At 41.7% G+C, this 20522-nt stretch overlaps 1 protein-coding gene across 4 annotated transcripts in view; it reads right to left on the reverse strand.

Annotated features, from left to right (window-relative positions):
• Positions 1-20522, reverse strand: part of RPTOR (regulatory associated protein of MTOR complex 1) — a 135903-nt gene that overhangs the window by 66903 nt on the left and 48478 nt on the right. For all 4 annotated transcript variants that reach the window (XM_068654649.1, XM_068654647.1, XM_068654651.1 and 1 more), the window contains exons 7-9: positions 17643-17702; positions 7008-7108; positions 5958-6102 (exon numbers count right to left, since the gene is read on the reverse strand). In XM_068654649.1, coding sequence (XP_068510750.1) covers positions 5958-6102; positions 7008-7108; positions 17643-17702 — 306 coding nt within the window. The remainder of the gene's footprint in view (positions 1-5957; positions 6103-7007; positions 7109-17642; positions 17703-20522) is intronic.

Genomic DNA, 20522 nt, shown 5'->3' on the forward strand with positions numbered 1-20522 from the left:
TTCCTCTCCGTAAGAAACAAGACAGAAAACCTGCCCACCCAACGAGACACATGAGTAAACATCAGTTTTGCCCGAAGTACACACCACGCTATTTCCAACCCCTAGAAGAACAGCTACACATTGCTTGCTAGACTTTGGGCTGCATAATTCATGAATGAGTTGTCACTCAGCTAACTCACTGCATTGGCAAAATAAATGACTGCTTTTAAATAGGCATTACGGTAATTAAAAGATTCAAAACAAGCCACAAAAGAATGGTAGAGGACTGGTGCCACTGAGTACGTGGAAAAAAAGCAGAGGGGGAAAACTGCTTGATACAGTCATGGTGAAAATAATGCCTGCTGGTGATGGGTAGTAGGAGAAGTGATTGACTGTTTCAATATGCCAAAGGGAACTAGAAAGGTAGGCAATTTGTAGATATGCTCTCTGAACTAATATTACGCTTTAGCACACAAACAGGAGATAAATTAGGGAGCAGCAGGGGAACAAGGATGGGTGGCTCTGTGTCCTAGAAGTGATTTATGAAAGCCAGCCCAAGAGATTGCTACCTCTCTTCCTTCTTCGTGGAGATTACTGTTTGCAAAGTGCTGTGGAAGATTTGTTTTCACTACATTAGCTCCAAGAGCTGGGTAATACCGCGGCATTGTCCTTCCCTCCCTCACTATTGCACTCTCCCAACAACCCCACGTCCCCGTTGCAGAGCAATAGAGGCAGCAGTCTGTACAGAACACAAACCAAAAACGCCCTGCACCGACCCACCAGTTCAACAAAGTCCTCAAGACAAGCTGCCAGCTATCATCCTGGGGAAGGATACAGCATTTCTGAATATATGAGAAGGAAAAATGAAAGAACATTGCTCTTTCATAATTCTACAATAAAAATTAAACAGGAAGAGAGCTCTCCTGAATCCAGTCACTAATTCCCTCCTTTTAAGATAGAAATATGTCTTCTTATTTCAGCTTCAGTATTTCTTAGCCCTTCAGCACAAAGTCCCCGTTCGCATGTCCCCAGGCTCCATCTCTCCCCCTTCCCCAATACCAATTTCATTACACTAGGACTGGTTAAACTTTTATTAACTTAATGTTAATTCATCCAGCTGCCTTTACTTTGTTTCCCCCAGGGTGCTGCAAAGTTTGGACTTGTACACAAGGAACAGAAGGCCGTGAATGCCAGCTCTGCTCAATGGCCGTTTTATTGTGCAAATCCATGAAACATTCAGAAATGAGAGCCCACAGTAATACTTCAGCAACATAAATGAAACATGGTTAGAGATGTGCTTTAGTCTTCCTTCACCCACATGTGCTGTATTAGCTGGCAGAGCATGAAGGCAGATTTTCTCACATTCAACTAAAATTTTCTGAGTCAGTGTCTAATCCTTTTAACTCCCGTGTCACTTTTTTTTTTTTAATAAAGTATTATTGACATCTTCTGGCATTCTGTCTTTTTCTGGGAGTAGCTTGTATTATATTGCACTGCACATAATATTAGTGAAAAATGGTATTTCTTACTGCTAAGCAGCAGCTAAGGAGAAGCTGAAGCCATCTGTAGGCTAGGGGCTCAGGCACCAGGGTACCTGCTCACAGTTTGTATTCCTGGAACTGTTAAATAAAAACTCTGTAGCAAATATGTCGGACAAGATTTTCTATGTTTTTCTGCAAGTACAACTCAACAACATACCTTGTTTGATGGAATTTTCAGATTTCAGCCTAAATTCACCTGCTTCGCAGTGACACGGTGAACTCCCTAAGCCTGCTTTAGGGGAAGCCAGCTGGGGAGATGCTCAGACAGCTATTTTTGAAATACAGATATATTTATTGCTGTGAATATTTGGCACAACTACAAAATCCTTCTACCAGTGCATTCCCTCACTGTAGCTGCAACTTAAAGCACACGCTTTGCTGTGTTTGCCCTACATTTCCCTCCACTGAGCTATCTGTAGTTTTTAACATTTCTAGGAACCACCAGTGGACTAACACAGACACACAAAATACCTGGTTAAATCAACAGTGTAATCTGAATTAACCTAATTCTTCAAATGCCAAACTGCTCCAAATACCCTTTCCAACCATCACTTCTTGCCGAGATGCTAAGACTTTTCTGTGCAGCCAAACTGAGGCTCATTTCTCCACGAAATCAGCGAGCAGACCTGCAGCTACTTGGCAACACCCCCACAAAGACGCCGGTTCCTCTCTCACCTGTAATTGGGTCGCTGTATTATGACTTCCCTTTCAGCTAGAATTTCAAGTGTATTTTATTTGCACTATATTATGACTTTCTTTCAACTGGAATTTCATGCTTGGTTTATATACTATTGCAATATTTCTATTATGGACAAATCATAGTTCTTCCACAGCGTAATTAAGGTACTTTGTTCTTAATATATGTCCTATGTTAGGACATATTTCTAAATACATTATTGAGTCTATTCAAAGGCCATGAATATAACTTGCTGCCAACAGCAGTAATGTATAAACCATAATCCATCACAGCTGAGACCAAGATGCTGACAGAGCATCAGGCCTCCTATTTGTACTGCACAACAGACAAAACAACTCTCGAAGTTGCATAGCTCAGCCAGTCAATCAATATATATTAATATTAATACAAGAACCTACAGCACCAGGCCCCACACGGACACAACCAGCCCATGCCTGGAAGGGTTTACACCTAAAGCAGGTAAAACAGAGCAAGCCAACCAAGGACAGACACGGAGGAATGAAGCAGGACATCACAATATACTGAGCAGGACCGGATCATAGCTCAGCTCTCCTGATTCCTAAATGTGATGCCCTTCTTGGTGAAATATAAGGACGGATAATTTGTGGGTCAAATTTTCCCTCAAAAATTAAGCTTTCACTTTTCATCAGTTGTTTAAGTGAAAAGGACAATTAACAAAACAGGTAGCAGTGGTCTCCCAGAGCAATTGCGTAGAATGACGATTTAATTGGTCACAATTAAAAAAAATTGTTTTCAAAAGGACTCAAAAGACAGACACTCATATCTCCAACAACCTTAGCGCTTCTATTACACCTGTGCAAGACTCTCAAGACGTGTGACTTCGGCAAAATTATCAAACAAGCCCAAAGGTAAGCAAAAACAGAGCAAATGGTCCAGATTTAACTTGAGAAGAGGGGCAGGCATAATTATTCATAAGGTAAACTGATGCTTCAGTCAAGCAGAAAAAACATTTCATAGCTCCTGCCAGTAACGGCGAGAATTGCAAGGCCAGCGCAGAGCATCACGAGGGCAGATTCTCTGCTGCTCCTGAGATAAGGAGGGAGATCAGGGCAGCTTATGGGAAGTTCAGAAGAGACCGTGTGTTACTGCTTCCAGTGAAACGCTGGCATTGACTTATGACTTTGCAAAACACAGTGGAAAAAAAATATCCTAACACAACAGTAGTTTGCTTCTCCAGTCAGCTTTCTGCTGGGACACAAATCGGGTCCACATGCAGATCCCATTTTTATTCTCAGGAGAGAAACTCGGCAATCCTCTGCGAGCACTGCGAATGGAGCAGTAAAGTCCAGGAAGACTGGCACCCAGATAATAATGTAAGGGAGGATATATGCAAATATACAGGAGAAGCTACACTCAAACCACCATTTAAGCTGCAAGCAGTAAAACAAAAACCGAGTCAGGAGCATGCACCCGGTGCACACAGGATCAGGGTTACAGGGGAGCAGCGAGGATACGAGGCACTAACACAAACACCCACCCAGGAAGCACAGGAGAGAGGAGGAATGCCATGAGAGGCAGGGAAGCCCCTTAAATTTTGAAGTCAGGTCCCTGAGGAGCACTGCCTGGTACTCTGCGAAGGTCTCCATAAAACCACAACCAGCAGAAAGTTGCTGCATCATCCACGCAGCCTCCACCACTTAACAAAGCAGCAACTTGCAAGGCGATGATCAAATCGCTCCAAAGTTTCGGTTCTTTTCAACACTCATCTGGCCAAGTCTCCCCTCCTCCCAGCCACATTATCTAGTTTATCTAAATAACAAAATGGGTTTGGAGGTTTCAGATCTGGAATCCGATAGAAAAGTACTGAATGAAAGGTGATGGGTAAAGTGCAGAGGATTATTTTTAGAAAGTATTTAAGTGAGGCCTAAATTAGTTTCTAAATCTGTCTTCTCTCAACGTTCATAATAATGAACTGAGCCACCTCTGAAAAAGTGGAATATTCTCCTTTCCTGGATTTGATTCCAATGGCACCTTTTTTTTAGGACACAGAAAAAAATGCATCAGGGGATTCTCTGCGCACTTGTTTTTTCCTTTGCTAGTGTTTGGTATTCACAAGGAGGAAAGCCTTGCACATGGGACCTTTCCTGAGGAATTTATTCTCCCCAGAAATCCTAAAAATCAGCAACAATGCCATTATCCTGTGGTATGGTCTGAAGGGCTTTACAAAGGTATTTTCAGCTCCATTTCTCACAAGGAAGAACTACGAGAGGAGAAGAATGCCTTTCTAGAATCCATCGTGGTACCAAGCAGGTCTGTGAGAGACACCGAATGGGATCCAGGTCTTCTGAGCTCTATTCCTGTGTTTCAGCACCCAGACAGCAACACCACGTCAAGTAATACTCCATAGGAAACAACAAATACAGGCTTTCAGTATGCTGGCAATAAGCAGGACCTATATGCTCATTAGGAACCAGAAACATAGGGTTTTAATATACTGGCAATAAGCAAGCTAAAAATAACTCAGGAAATTTACTGTATTCATTTCAAAATTTCAGCAAAAACATGTCTTGTTCTATTGCAACTGCGAATGCACGGTTCCACGGCTCAAGCTCTGCCCAGTAGAGCTGTAAGATCATCTGAAAGACACCACAGGAACTCTCAGGTTTTCTTCTAGTCCTTTCACTCACAAATTTCCCAGTGCCTCATGCTGCACAATGATAAAACAACTCCCCATATTTATAAGTGACTGAAATGATTTTCCTCAGAAGTTGATAATTCAAAGCACTTAAGAACACTGCCATGTACAAACACACAATGCATTCAGCAAGGCTATCCAATTTGCAAAAAAACCATATCCAATGTCTATCCTACCATCTCCATGTTTTTCAATTATTAAAACAACTTTGTGTTACCAGCAAATGCCTCCTTGTTGATTGCTTGCACCTGCAAATGCTACTGGGGCTCTCTGTTACCTTGCCTACATTTCGTAGAGAAAACATTCAATATAATTTAAATTGGTGATGTTGCTATCAGTTTTGCATTGATCGTCATCACTTCATATCTCCTCCACATTTATTTTCTCCCACATTTTTATGGGGGAAACTTATCAAAAGGATTTTGAAACCGCAGGCACATTAAGCCCACTCACCTAGACCTGTCATTTTATTAGCCTTTTAGCAAGTTACACAGCTAGCATTTTCTCCTACAAGAACTACATTAGCTTGACTCTACCAGTTTGTAGCTAGCCAAATTTTGTACTCTTCTTGCATCAAAGTAAGCTTTTAATTAATTTGTTTGATAGCCAAAACCACATTTAAGAGGTTTTCCATAACTGCACCACCTCCATTTCTGTTAATCATCTTAAAAGCAACAGTGAGAGTAGATGAACTCTGCAGTAAAAAAAATTCTTCTACAATGGAAAGTAAGAATGTTTCCCTTGGACCCCAGCTCTTCCCACCCTTTGCAATTCCAGGTGACTAGCTTTGCTTTGTGAAAATAAAGATATCAGATGCCCCACTTTCTTTCTATTTGGAATAAAAGATTACATAGCTGAACTGAGGCTTCCATATTACAGAATTACATTACAATTATGTATGCACAAAGACATACATTTGGAGGTGGGTATTAACACTGCCACATGCTCTTTCATTTCTGATCCAGTGACTTAATCAGCAAAGCACTGTGTAGATTTAAGTAGTAACAATCTTTCCTGAGTACAGCTCCTGAAATCTCCTTAAGGCATCAGCACTCAGCCTTTGTAGCCGGGCTGTGTGACTTACCACATTGCGTGCATGTACGTTGGAGGTAGACGAGGGCTGCTGACCGGGGTACAGTTGTAAGATCTCATAATTCTTTCTGCCAAGAGAAAGTTACGAAATAAACTGGCCACAAGCAGGTCTTGCCGGAAGAGCTTCTGGAAAAGATCTGTCAAGAGATTGCATGAATTACTATATATATATAACTCAAGTGCTCTAGGTAATAAGTAAAAATCATTTCAATGATAAAAACGTGTTAATATTTTATTCCAGTAACAAGAAATCTACAACTGTTTTTAGTGATGCGATATCACAGCTATTAAAAGTACATCTGCCCTCTGAGTTCCCTTAGAACATCACAGTTACCCTTCTCTTTTCGTTAAAAGAATTAAGCACTTCCTAGCTCAGGTTGGATTTGCCTTTTCTGGACAAAATTTCTCTTTCAGTGTTTCACTTGCACTCATTTTCCCTATGGTTTTGGAGATTCATAAGGGAGAAAAGGACTTGTTAACTGGCAGTTTGGTGTGCTTATGAAAAGCCAAAATGAATACTAAAAGATAACAAACACTACCTTCCACAGGGGCAAAGTGTTTATGCAGTAATGAGCATTAGTGAAAGTTGGAAAACTGTATACAAATTCGGCCACTCGTGCTCCAGAAGAATGAATTCAGAGCAGAACAGGTGGAGAAAAACAGGATGAAGTTACTCATGCTAAAGACAGACTGTCTTACCAGCAAAGAGGAAAAAACAACGTTATGCATGATACTAACAAAAGCTGGAAGAAAATAGATTGCTCTTTCCAAATACAGTAAGAAAAATATTCAAGGTAAAGGAATGTTAGCACTGGAAAAAGTCTTTCTTGTTTTTATTCATCATGTTACCAAAGTTCTTCTGGTTGAGAAGAATGAACATAAAGAATTCAACTAGCCTTAAGATCACATCTGATCTGCTCTTTCAATATCAGGCTTTAATTTTCTCCTTATTTCAGCGTCTCATTTATCTAATTCTTCATCCTACTTTGAATAAGTAATGCTCACTGCTGATGAAAACTCGATTCACCTGCCTGAGTCCTACCTCTAGGCAAGACGTTCCACGCAATGGTGTCTGTGATGGCTGTGAAGATCCAGTTCAGCTCTCCCAGGGGAGTTCTCCTGTCATTCAGTCTGCCAGGAATCCTATGGGGCAGGAGAAGAAGGGAGGGATAAGCAGGTTTCCTCTTTTTTTTTGTTTAAATATACATACTTTTCACTGTTTGTTTAAATACACACACACACACCTCTAAGCTTCAGTCAAGGCACATGGAAGACCATATTCCAGAACCTTAATTCTCCTAGTGCTAAAAGGTTTCCCCTCCACCCTTTTACCACTTGAGAGGTTTCCTGAAGTGAGATGCCGCAACAAATGAAATCTTCATCTACTTCTTTCACAGAGCACCTATTTACTGTGATCAAGTAGGTAACAGTGGTATCATAACCAAAATAGTTAAAGCAAGAATTAATGTTGCTAGACAAACTGTCCTTTTTCAAAACAAATTACGTACAAAGTGGCTTGTGAGATTAATTACTAGAGCTGGGGGGCACGCTTGCTGTTTCTTACAAAGCCACAGTCTGCCACCCAGTACGCTCCTTGAAAACCTGACATTGGGAATTTAGCTGGGGATTCATTGCTTGGCCATCAGCGCTGTACACAGATGCATACATAGTATCTCGATTAAAAGGTCGTTAAGCATGGAGTTATTAAGCATAATCAGCAGCTTTTCAGTTCAAATGGGAGACATTATCTGCAGCTAAGACCTTTCTGATGAACACCTTGGCATTCACAGGAATCAGTCAACTGAATGCCAGCTCCTTAACTGAATTTAAGGTTAACACACCGCTTTCACAGAAAGGTGCCAGCAAAAGGCACGTTCTTTGTGAGCTCTGTAAACAGGCATCGCTGAACTTTGAGTGAAAGAGATGCCATTGACAAGCACCTCCTAACGAAGAAAGCAAAATGCTGCCTGAATGCCGCACTCTGGAGCCCTCCCATAGCAAAGCCACAGCAGAAACCAAGGCAGCACATCCTGCCCTCATGCTGGCTACATGCAAGGCTTGGTCCTTGTTTAGAGAAAACTATTTATTTAGTCCAGGTTTCAGCGTAGTGCTAGTCTAAATATCACAGCGTGCTATTAATACGCTGTGCATAGTCACTATAATTTAATCACTTGTGCCATGCCAGTACCTGCATGTCTAAAAAAAATATAAGAAAATAACGTTTCTTTCTACTCTGCTCTATTTTTCTTTTCCTCCTGAAGAGGCTGAATTCCTTCTCCTAAGAGCCAGAGGCCTGTTTGCACAGCGTGCAGGGGAAGCAATCAGCAGGCACCGTCAGCTCAGCCTTCCTCCTGCTGGTCAGCGGGCCTGCCGACACAGGCTGCAAACAGGGAGTGCAGTGTCAACACTAAAAATACCCAATTCTTGTCAGCAGTACAGATCTGGAGTCTATTTGTGGTGTAGTAAGGTACTAAAAATGCTGAGGAATCCAATGGCTAATTGTATTAAATATTTTTAAAGTAGAAAAAAAGTGGCAGTAATCAATACCCGGGCTGGCGGCTTTCCAAGCAGCGATCTACTCTTGTCCCTGCAAACACCTCGGACATTCACTGAAAATGAGCAAGGTAGTGTTTTTTTTTTGTTCTTTCATATTTATTTATTTATTTATTTAAGATTTTATGTAAAAAACTCAAATCCTGCGAAAGCTGAAATATTCATGCAGATATCCTCGTTCTCAAAGCAAAAGCAGAGGACCAGCTGCTGATTCTACAGGGATAAAAGAGCTGCACATTGCGTGAACATCTAATAAATAATTACTTTTAAGTACACTCCCTTAAAGCCAGGGGCTGACTATAATGCACAGAAGTAGTACCGGGCTGAAATAACATTTTGGTGTGTCACAGCAAAGACCTTCACTGTGACTGTAGCAGCCAATGGCCCTTCGCTCTTCAGAAATGGACCAAAACAATTCTTTCAAGCATGTGTATTATATGTGAATATGTACGTATATATTTTGGCTGTAAGATGACTTGCATATAAAAGATTTTAAGAAAACCTAGTTCAGATGTTAACCTCTCTTCCAAAATCTCTGGTGTCAGTAGATGCCAAGCAGCGTGTTGTGATGGACAGGACAGAGCAGCGGAGGAGAGGTGATACCTCCTGGTATTGCTGAGCCTGATACGAGAATGCTGTGCCTAGCAGTCATGCTTTGGCATTCATTTAAAATGGGGCATACAAAATATATCAGGTGCAGGAAAAGCTAAAAAAACCCACGACATTAAATTGATGTCACACTGAGAAATTTAAGGTCATTCCTACACCAAGGAACAACTTGAACACTGTGGATGAACACCCACAAGAGGGAAAAACCCTGCTGCTAACAAATACTTTACACGAGGAGATGAAGAAAGAAGAGCATTTAACTGGTAAAAGAAAGGGAAGCAACTGAGCCTTCGTGTTTCAGAGGTTTAAGGTATACATAATTCAGAGGAGCATCAGCTATTTCGGCCCTGCTGAGGGGAAGCCAGGTAAATTCTGTAGCCTGAGACACGCAGAAGGGCAGAGCAGATAACGTGACTGTTCCCAGTGGGATTAACATTTATTACTCCAAGCGTCAATACACCAGAGACAGCCGCCTGAAAGGAGCACGTTCGGCGCAGGCAGAACAGCACAGACCTCTTCTGCAGCATCCCAACGACACACGATAGACACTGAAGAGGTTTAGCCTGCAGTCCATGGAGAGACAGATTTGAATCTGAAAGCTTCCTGCAGTAGCCAAAATTAGCTGCTCACTTGTCAGTATGAACTGATGACGTGGTACGGCACTGCCTAGGCATGCTCCACGTCCAAAGGAGAGAAAGGCACCTGTCTGGTTTGGCACTTGTGAGGTGCTTGCTTTTGTAGACTGAAAAAAGTCACCCAAATTTATTTCATCCAGGAGCTGAACTCCCGCTGTATTTGCTCATCCTTAACAAGAAACCCAAAGGAACTACAGGACCAATGCTCCTTCTGTGGTCTAAGAGACCAGACAAAAAATCTACCGTGACTCAAAATCCACACGCACAAGGTTACTCAAAGGAAGAAAAGTGGCTGCGAGCTTCAGCATCTCGCAGCTCCTGGCTCCATCCCGAGCACCTGTCTCAGATGCGTTTTCTAATGCTTTTGTGCTTCTCACAAGAAGTTGTTATATATTAAAAATATCAAGACAATCTATATGAAGAGCAAGTGCTTTGTCTGTGGTAAGTTGTTCTGCTACGTATGGCAGCATTATTTCCCATGCAGGTTCAGATGAAGCATATTCCCTTGCATAATGACAGCTCTGAAACTGCTAGACATTAACATATTATAAAAAAAAAATCCTGTCTGTCCTGATATCAGAGGAAAAATACACATCTCTGAAATAGTGTTTGTTAACTGATTCCCCCAGAGCAAGCAGAGGGAACACAAGGCCACACAACTGCTCTTATGAGGTTTTCACACAAATATTTGCATTGCAGAACACCCTCTGCAGCAAAATAACAGCATTTCCTAAGTTGGAATTTTATTAACCAGAAACCAAAGCATTCCTTGTTGAGATTCCCCAGCAAGCCAAATGCTGAGCTGAAACCTTTTGATGGCCACTTTCAAGCCAGTTTTCAGTGGAAATAGAAACAGCATTTTCATGGTGGAGTTCAAATCTTTACACCAGATGGAGAGTTCTGCTTACAGTTCATATTAGATTATCTTTATTAAATGCAAATTGTGCATTGATACTTATCTTACTGATCACACTAAGCAGAAATGACAGGCTGAAAGCCAAAGTTGCTTCTAGCAGCCCAGACTTAGAAAGTCCTTGTGACTAGAATAATCTGCTTTCTTAGGGAACAAGGTATGCTTCGTATTTTTGCACTGAAAGGATTAAAATGACTACCTATTAGTATAGCATAGGTTTTATTTGGGATTTTAAAATACATTTGGTATTTTTGCACTATGCAACAGTGCTTTCTAAGACTGGCTGCAAGATCTGTAGAAAATACAGCTAGCTACCAGGGACTGCAGTCAAGAAGCAGAAATTAACAGGATGTCATTCGCATATCTTACGTGGCATCAGGTGAGTTCGTTTTCTCTCTGCTCTCATATATATTCAGGAAGATACTGATTTGGTACCCAGCTCCAGTAGTGTGAAGATTAATGCTGTTCAGTGCTTTAAAAACCTATGCATTAGGTGTTAATGGTGAGGGTAGAGAGAGTGAGGAGTAACACAAGAATGAAAGGCAATACATTTCAATAACGGCACAAAACCCTACCAGAGCTTTCAGATTTTGGACTGGAACTAGAAAGCAGCCATTAGGAGGAAATTGGCAGCACTGCTGTTTTCTGTGCTGCACACAGGAATCAATTAAAGTTGGAACAGTCAGCACTATAAATCGGCAGATGAAAATAAATACAATGTGTTTTCCGCTCCGAGATTGGACTACTCAAACTCTCATCCCAGAAACTAGAGGACAGCTTGTACTACTCAAATGAAAAATTGAATGATTGAAGGAGGGGATTTTAACACAGTACTATTCAATTACAGTAGATCTTGATCATCTTTGAGCATTACAAGTTTAAACTTCCACAGATCACAGAAGAATGATTCTTAACTCTCAGACTGCAAATATACTCTCATGGTAGGGCAATGAATCAGCTGACCATCAGCTGAACACATCAGATGAATTCTGTCTCCCTGCACTGAAACTCAGAGGTTTCCCACACGTTAGGAGAGCTCCACCACAGCATGACATTAAAAAACCCCACCACATATACAAGAAGATCACAAGAGAGAAATACAGCAATCTGTTTCTGTACCATAGTTATAAGGAACTATTTGAAATTATTATTATTATTATTATTATTTAATCATCAGCTATGCCTCTCCTAAAGAGCAGAGGTCGCTTTACTAATGCTGTTTTAAGTTCCACTACAAAAATGCCATTTTCCAGATGAATTATGTCTGGGGGACTAAGTATATATCCCTTGCACAATGAACTCTTTCAAACTTGTCCTATGATTCTAAACTAAAGCTCCTTTTAATTTCTATTTGGACATGCGTCTACACAGCCAGAAAGTTGCAAAGGTCCACAAGTTGCAAAGGTCCACAACGCATTTCCCCCTGTTATGTCTCGGTACCACTTCTCCTGGTGCCTTTCACATTATGGTTTGACAGTCACCAGAGAGCCTTTGACAGTAAGGACAAAGCAGGCTTCATTTGTAAAATCTATTTTTGAGGGAGAGTAAGAAAAGGAAAAAAGGGCAGGCTGTCTCAGCTGCTGGCTTCAATTTAACATCTCTGGACTCTCAATTGCTTCTTCCATCAACTTCCTGACAGACGCCTTTACAAAGACCTAAATCACTGCAGTCTATTGTGAAAAGTGAAGACTACAAAATGTCAGGGTCACTAAAGAGCTTGTGCTAGGTGTAACATCAATGTCCTTGTCAGAAATTTAGCAAAATCCCATGAATCACTTTAATTACAGGGGAAGCATTTACTTCAAAGGATGCCAGATTTTCCCTGTGGATGGGTTCCATCATTACCTCCACTTTTGTAATGTAGTACATATAATGTTGAGATATGCAATACGATATTTGGACTTCAGGAAACAAAATGCATCTGCATTGATTTGTACCTGCAGACATTCACAATAATTTTAGTTTGGGGAAAAAAATTGTAAGTAGATTTCACTTTTTATTCTTTCAGGAAAAAAAGGAGAGAATGTATCATAGAGAACTGTAAAACAATAACGCGTGCAGCGTATGTGCTTTGGCAATCTCTTGAACTGGCATGAACTGCATAGAAACGCTCAACACAGCCACTGTGCTCAGAGACACGTTCTTGTCACAAATAACACAAATGGCACAGGCGTGCTGGGATTGGGCGCCTGAAACCTTGGCAAACTACTTGAGAAAGACAAAACATTTGAGCTTCTGAAATCATTCGTTCGAGAGGGCTGCAAGGCTTTGTGTGCTACTTTTCAATCCCGTCATCTTTCCGTATAAAGATATGAAAGAGGTGTTGCCATGAAAACCATCCTGTTGAGTGTGATCTTCAGCTTGTATACACAATAGGCTTTGCCTACACTAGAGACTGATAGCCTGTAACAATGGTGATAAAATTAAATACTCCATTTCAATAAAACCAGATTTATTAAAGAACAGAAACTTTTTGGAATAACATCTTCAAAAGCAAAGTTTTCCCTGAACTCATGTACTAATGAGCCACGTATTACAGACGGGTAGCGTGGCACACTATCCCTGTTACACTGTGACTAAACAGTACTTACCCAAACACTTACATTCTGAAATATGCACTCTAATGCCTTGCACTGAATTTTCCAGAAGAAAAAAGCAGCTGAAAGCTGCCTAAATTCGATCCAAAGGCAAGCTAAGAATTAGATTTCAAAGTATAAATCAAGTAAATCACATTTAAAAAAATCAACTTTGAATTATTAAATCTATATTAAAAAACAGGTAGCAGTATTTCAGAAGTTGGACTATCGCATGGTTAATTAAATAATTCTAATTTCAAATTGCACATCAACTGGGATCATCTGGAAAAATATGATAGTAACCAGCTGCACTCCATCACCTGCCCTCAATTTACCATTCTGAAAGGCAACTGATTAGTTAAGTTCTGAGGGCATGCACAGAAGATATTTGTTACACTACAGCAAAATTTCTGCATTTTCTCCAATTACATTATTTTGGCTGTTGATATTTTGGGATTTTGCTTTTCCTACCTCTTTAAATTGGCTCCTACCGAACGATCACCCATCAATAATCGATAGATGCTAAAACATCAGTAATGTTTAGCTCATGGCAGTCCGTAATACCTGAATTAATTTTAGTCTCAAGTTTATTATTTCTAGTGATTTTTATAAATGGATTTTCTGGTGGTGAGTGACAGCCCCAAGATGGGCTCTCTGCTTGCAGAGCAGGTAACAGCATGTGCTGCAGCAAGGCAAGTTTCTGCCGCGCTGCTCCTGCCTGCATGACTCAGAGCTGACATTCACAACAGGTCCTTTGTAACAAAACCCTGACAGCAAGGGACAACATTTCCCTCCCTTTGCCAAGTACCAAATGGGCCTGGGGACAAAATCCCAGGAAAGCAATATACGATGCTGTTCTCACTCTGTTGAGAATGTGATTTTGTGGGAGAGAGCCTGATGCAGCAATATAGAGTAACGTGTCCTCGTACACCCCGATGCTTGGTACCCAGCTTCACATCCCCATCCTACACCAAGTTACACCACTCCCTAGGACATTTCCCAAAAAAAAATTTAAAGGCAGAACAGAGCACCAGTTCCTCTGAGGAGCCCCGCAGTGAGTTACGCTGACACAGCTGACAAGACAACTTGCCATGGAGCAGAAAAGACCGACCCAGCCCGCAGGAATGCCTGACATCAGTGCTGCCACAGGAGACGGTCTCTTGAAGTGGCAGCCACAGCTTCCTAAATTCTTAGCACTCCACCAACATGATTTTCCTTCTTTTTTTTTTTTTCCTTTACATTTTACTGCCTGGCTCCAGCAAAGACCTTTATTTCTAAATTAGGGATTGTTTTGGCTTCATCTCAGCAGAACTGCAATATAAATGCACATCAGGATACACCACATATTTATTCATCAGGATGCTGCTTTAGCCTAGATAATTAGAAATTTGGGCCGCTCAAAGAAGGTGCAGACTAATTTCATCTCAAAGTCTGCAGCCTAATTAGAATATAAGCTCTTTCCCCAGTTTTAAAGACAACTAAACTATAAATTACAATATACACATAGGCAATCCTGGAGGTATTTTAGGCCTATCTTGGGACTACAATAAAAAAACACATGCTTTCTACAACTGGTAATACACAGCAGATTATGATGAGGAGGTTTAAATATCTGATACCCTACAGGAACTTATTTCTAGTAGTGTTTTCACAAAGACAGCTTTTAAAGCTTTAGACTTGGTGATTTTGAAGGTCTATTCCAACCTAGACCACGCTGTGATCCTACAGAATCCATGCGTGCTGTGTATAATCAACAAGAATCATGAATCCTGAATAATATTTATTTTCAGTAGCCTATTATTTAAAGAGTTTTTCCACCCTCAGCAGCACATCAAATGTTCGGAGAAGCTGATTCCTCAGCTACCTGGCTCAGACTTTCCCTGACCCTTGCCATATGTTCTTTGATTAGACACACTCTTGTAGCAATGCATTAATTATAATCAACATAACATAGCCATTGTTCTAGAACACGTTTATTCAGAGACCTGAGGCGACCTCAGTCTGCACTGATAAGGAGCCCACTGCTTCAGGACGAACTTCTGCTTACCCGTGGTGTCCCACAGCCAGAGCTGGCCAAAACAACGGCCCCTTCACTCTGCTCGTTTAAACAATGGTCAGGGAACCACACACCTTTCTCCCATTAAATAACGAGTACGCAGGCAAAGCAAGCCCTTGGATTTCCTTCCTGCTTCTCATCTCCTTGACAGTCAGACAAAAGCCACCACATTTTCACTCATGGCTTTCAGAGAAAATCCAGCAGTGGACCCTTTCCCAGGCTGACACAGCTGGAAACTGCTCTAACTTTCTCTGATAGCTGCAGTGGGCAATGCCAGCTTTATTTTTCTCAGAACAATCAGAAAACAAACCAGATGCATAGAAATACATCAACATGTCACCCAGCTTGCGGAGCATTACAGGATGCCTGTATTTCCAGATTTATTTATGCTCCAGAGATTATGTAAACACCTCTCATTTTTTCATTCTGCCAGTTGCATAATGTAACTTGGAGGAAAGCACCAAGCAGTAGAAACTCTTATGCCCCACGCAGACTGCACAAGTTCAAAGGCTGCACTGAACACTTTGGAAGCACGCAGCAACCGAGGGCAAGCCTTGCTGAGCAAACAGTGACCATCAGAAAGAACCCGAAAACTCAGCACAGCCCCGAGATACAAGACATACAAAGAATGCTCGACAGCTCCAAAGAAACAAATTAATTCTTTTAGTTGTTTACAGAAATTCCTGACTTTTGTGCATTGTCCTTTTTATTACATAAAATGAGGTTTTCTATTTCTTCAAATAAGCTCCCTAAAATGGTTTCTAAAACAATCTGTCGTTGTGGGCATGCTGGTCCAGACCTGGAAACAACTTCATCTAGATCCCAGTTCAGCAGCCTCTGGATACATGGCCTGGATAACCAGGTACTGCGTTAAGGCAACCAAAAACTGAACTCAAGAAATAAATACCACCTATATCTACGCATCTGTCAGAGTTACAAGTCTTGTGTCTATCCCTGAAAGTTGAAAAAGATTTCTGTTTTGGTAAGATTAGTGCCCTGAAATGCAGTTTTACAAGAATCAGTACTTAGTTTCCCCAACTGAGATAAGATGATCACATTTTCAGACATAAAATCAGCATGATTAAAGACCTAGATAATACTGATAAGCCTGTCTTCTCTAAAATACATGTTGTGGAAGAACTAATGGCATTGAGAAGCATCTTTAACCTCCTCTGAATGTAAAGCATGAAAGTTACTCAAGGGAATGATTTACTAAAGCAAAACCCGAACAAGAAATTTTAGCTAATGCAACCTTACCCTCATTATCTGCTGTAACAGATCATTTGCTATTGGCAGCACGAGCAATGAATGATGGCTGTACTTTGCTATACCATACAGAAGCTTATTAGAAAAAACAACAAAGTATGATAATGTATTTCTGTTTTGAATACACACTTATTATCCAGGTTCCTGCTCTCCTAACCCCTTTCAGGGTGCCCTTTGATTCTACAGTTTTCATCTCAGACAAAAGATAACTGGACTGTGGGCATCCATGTGTCAGAAGTGTAGACATATGGCCTGTTCTAATTAATCCTGACAATGATATTTCTAGAGTCAAAATTCCTCAGAAATTGAACGATCTTGCATTAATCACTGCCAGTTTGTGCGTGCGTATCAAAGTTCCAAGAATAGGATATTCAAAAATAATCTGCAAGGAGTTCGAATGCCTGCATCTACTGCCCTGACTCTAAGAACATGCTTCCCATTAAAAAAATAAAAAATCTTAAAACCCAGCAGGGACTACAGTGGCCAATTATTATTTCAGAGGCTAGCTTGTTGGTATAAACTGCAGTAGATTTAAGAACAGTTTTCTACCTAATTGGTTTGCCTCAGCTGCCTGAGAACCAGTAATTATGCTCAAATACTGTTTGGGTAAAAGGATTGTAGCACATTTCAGTGGTGCTAAGTCTGAAACATAACACGATCAGACAAAGCACAATAGGACAGCACTGCGACGAAATGAGAAGTGGTAAGAGTTGTTCTGCTCGTGTTGGGTTTGGTGATGTGGGGCATACAACTCTGCTGTCAGAGCACACCAGGACCAGCCACGTGTGGCTGCTCAGCACGGGACCCCTGGGCTGTGACCCGTGCCCACAGCTCCCATTCCCCAGGCTGGACTGGGCCCAGTACAGGAGAGCTGCAACCCCTGTGCCGTGCCCACCCCTGGGGCCTAGGCCCCAAATGCATGTGGTAGGACAAGAAAAGACAAATTCGGCACAGACGGACTCTGCAGAAAGCTTTCCGAAGAAATTTCCTCTCAGACAAACAGGAGAAATGCTAGAAATAACCAGGAGATTGAGCAACAGGAAAAAAAAAATCATAAAATTTGGCTTACTTTTCTATCAAATCCAGTGTGACTCCTGGCACCAGTCTGACACTCTTCTGCATACAAAACCTGTGGAGGAGAGAATAAAAATAAAACATACAAATTGAATATTTAATGACAAGGTTCAGCGGAAAGAATGTGGAAGAAGGTTTCTTTATTACAACGTTTCTGCTTTTAAAATAGTGTTTGGGTAGAAAACTTTGCCACAGCATAATAGGAGCCGAACAAGGCCCTCAATTTTTGTCACACTCATGATTATGCGACGATTTCCATCACCAGGTGTCAAACCTGGGGTGTTGGAACTGTCACGGTGACAAGTTCTCCAAGGCACAGCGGAGGGAAAAGGGTTCACAGCCACCCAGCACGGTCCCTGGGGAGCACCGAGGAGGCAGGAGCACGCTCCTGGAATAATGATCAGCGCGGGCCGGGCTTCCCTGGCACGGCACGAAGGGCAAGAGAGAGAGGCAGACACCGAGAGGGATGTGTCAAGTTCAAGCACCTCGGTTATTTAATTAAAAAAAAATGCTGACTCCACTTCCTCAGCACTGCAAATACTACTTCAGAAATGCCGGCTCTGGAAGACACAAAGCCCGTTAGCACGAGTGTTTGCTGCTCTACAAATCCCATCAGCAGCTAAAGCCAGGCACACGTGGGATGGCAGCACGACCGCCAGCACGGCTTCCCACTGCTCGCCTCCCTCCTCCAAAGCTCCTGGGGATGTGTTTTGTGGCCCAGAGAGCAGAATCAGAAAGCAATTGTTCTGGGAAGAAAAAGCAGCTAATTCATTTGGGAAGTGACTTCGCTCCCAGCCCACTTCCCCAGCATTTCAGAAATCTATTATCTGCTGTTTAAGGAAGATGTGACCTGACCCACCAGCCTAACAAGTCGATGTTTAACCCCCACGCTTCAGCCTGTGCTGGAACACAAGGCTCTGCAGGCTGGGTGGTACTGGGGGGTTTGATGTCCTGGTAAACCTCCCCACATCCAGCAGGAGCTGGAATTATTGCAGCAAGTGTCCCTCCTTTCACCACCACATCCGCATCCAAAAGGCTCTTCCCTTGGAAAAGTTACAATTTACAGCAATTACTTCTTTAAAGATCAAGCTGTGCATAGCTCCTTCTTGAAACCTTGAGGACCCTCCAGTTTTCCTCGTGGTATCCATTGCCTGCAGGATATCCATTATTGCCAAGAACAGGGATGAGCTCTGAAAACCTAAGTGGTCTCTAGACTGCTTTACTGATGCACATGCTATCCCTCATTAAAAAAAGAAATCATAAAACTATCTGTGAATGCTAGAGTGAAGCCTCTATACAATCTTTTAAAACATAAAAATCTTGCGACACTGCATTACAGAACCACGCAGGGAAACGCCGCTCCCAAACAAAAACTGCGAGCAGATTTCAGCACAGCAGAATTAGGTTATTGGAATCAGATTGGAGTCTCCCTGTAGACTGTGGATGCCAAAACACTTTCTAACTTTTCTGCTCAATGCCTCTACATTATGACATATCTGAAAGGATTAAAACAGAGCCAGCACAACTTTGGGCTGCGAAACATTTGTTTTCTGTAAAGAAAGAACGGTTCCACCTATCAACATGTCACACAGTATTTTGTATTTACTTTGGAAGCCTCTCATCTGAGTTATGATTTGACCTAACCTCACTCAGCGATATTTTACCAGCTCACAGATTAATAGGACAGAGCTGCAAGCTGTTGCAAGACGGTGTCAAAGCAGGATGAGCCCTGTGCAGCACTGCCAGCCTCCTCCGGGCCAGGCAGCAGGAGACCCACAGCTGATGAGCAGGATCTCGAGTGGCAGCAGAGTGCATTGGCCACAGGGCAAACAAATACATTTGCCTCCTTTTTGCAAGGATTTCTCCTAACCACAAAGCTTTTGATTACAGCTGGTTGGATTAAGCAGCAGGAAGCTTCCCCCCTACATGCGGACATTCAGGATGCTTAAGAAACACAGAAATTGTAGGAAATGCTTGGCACAGTGGCAACAGCGAGATGTGCACACCTTTGAGGGTCAAGTATAAACAGCCATTTTCACGTAGTAAATGTGTTGTACAGCTGTCACTTAGCACTTCCCCAGGGAGCTGCACCGTGCAAGATGTAAATAAGCTTAGATCTCAGCTATTTCGGTCAAGCCCTTGGATCCTCAAAGTTAAGGAAATAAAACCAGATTGCATTAGACTTAGTGAAAAGCACCCTTTCTGCCCTCACCACAGATCTCTTTGGTATTTACCTGAATGAGAGTGAAGCAGCAAGTGCTTACTGCTTGTGTATATACTTGACCGTTAGAGGATTTCTTTTAAAAATCTCCACCGTCGCTATGAGCATTTTGAAAAAGATTAGTTCATTAAAATCCCATTTAACCAGTAACAGACTATCTGCATCTCCTCTCTAGCTACCAGCAATTGCCAAGAAAATGTACTTGTAAACAGAATGTTCCTCATCCTGTATCTGCAACCCCCCTTTCAACACTCCAAGGCTCTAAACGTGATGTCTCCAGTGGATGGTTGGTGTCCTCAGCACAACCATCAGGCAAGATATGCTAGAGCTGCGAGTAAACATACCAATAAATGCCAAGCAATAAAGAAGAAAAGCAGAAATACGCATAACAATATTCAACCAGATTCTGTGCAGATAACAGGAATGTTTCGAAACTCAATTTAGTTTCTTTAACTCTGAGACAGATTAGTCCAGTTAACCCCCAAAATGTTATAGCAGAAATGCAAAATAAAGGCATTGGAAAAAAAAGGTTTACCTGACCCAACATAAAATCAGCTGTCATGAGTCAAGAGCTATCAAGAGCTGTTTTCCAGGCACTTACAAACTTGTTATATTTGGGTTCCAATATACAAAGCTGCATATCTAAAATACCTA

The sequence above is a fragment of the Anas acuta genome, chromosome 18 (genome assembly GCF_963932015.1).
Source record: "Anas acuta chromosome 18, bAnaAcu1.1, whole genome shotgun sequence".
Classification (NCBI taxonomy): domain Eukaryota; kingdom Metazoa; phylum Chordata; class Aves; order Anseriformes; family Anatidae; genus Anas; species Anas acuta.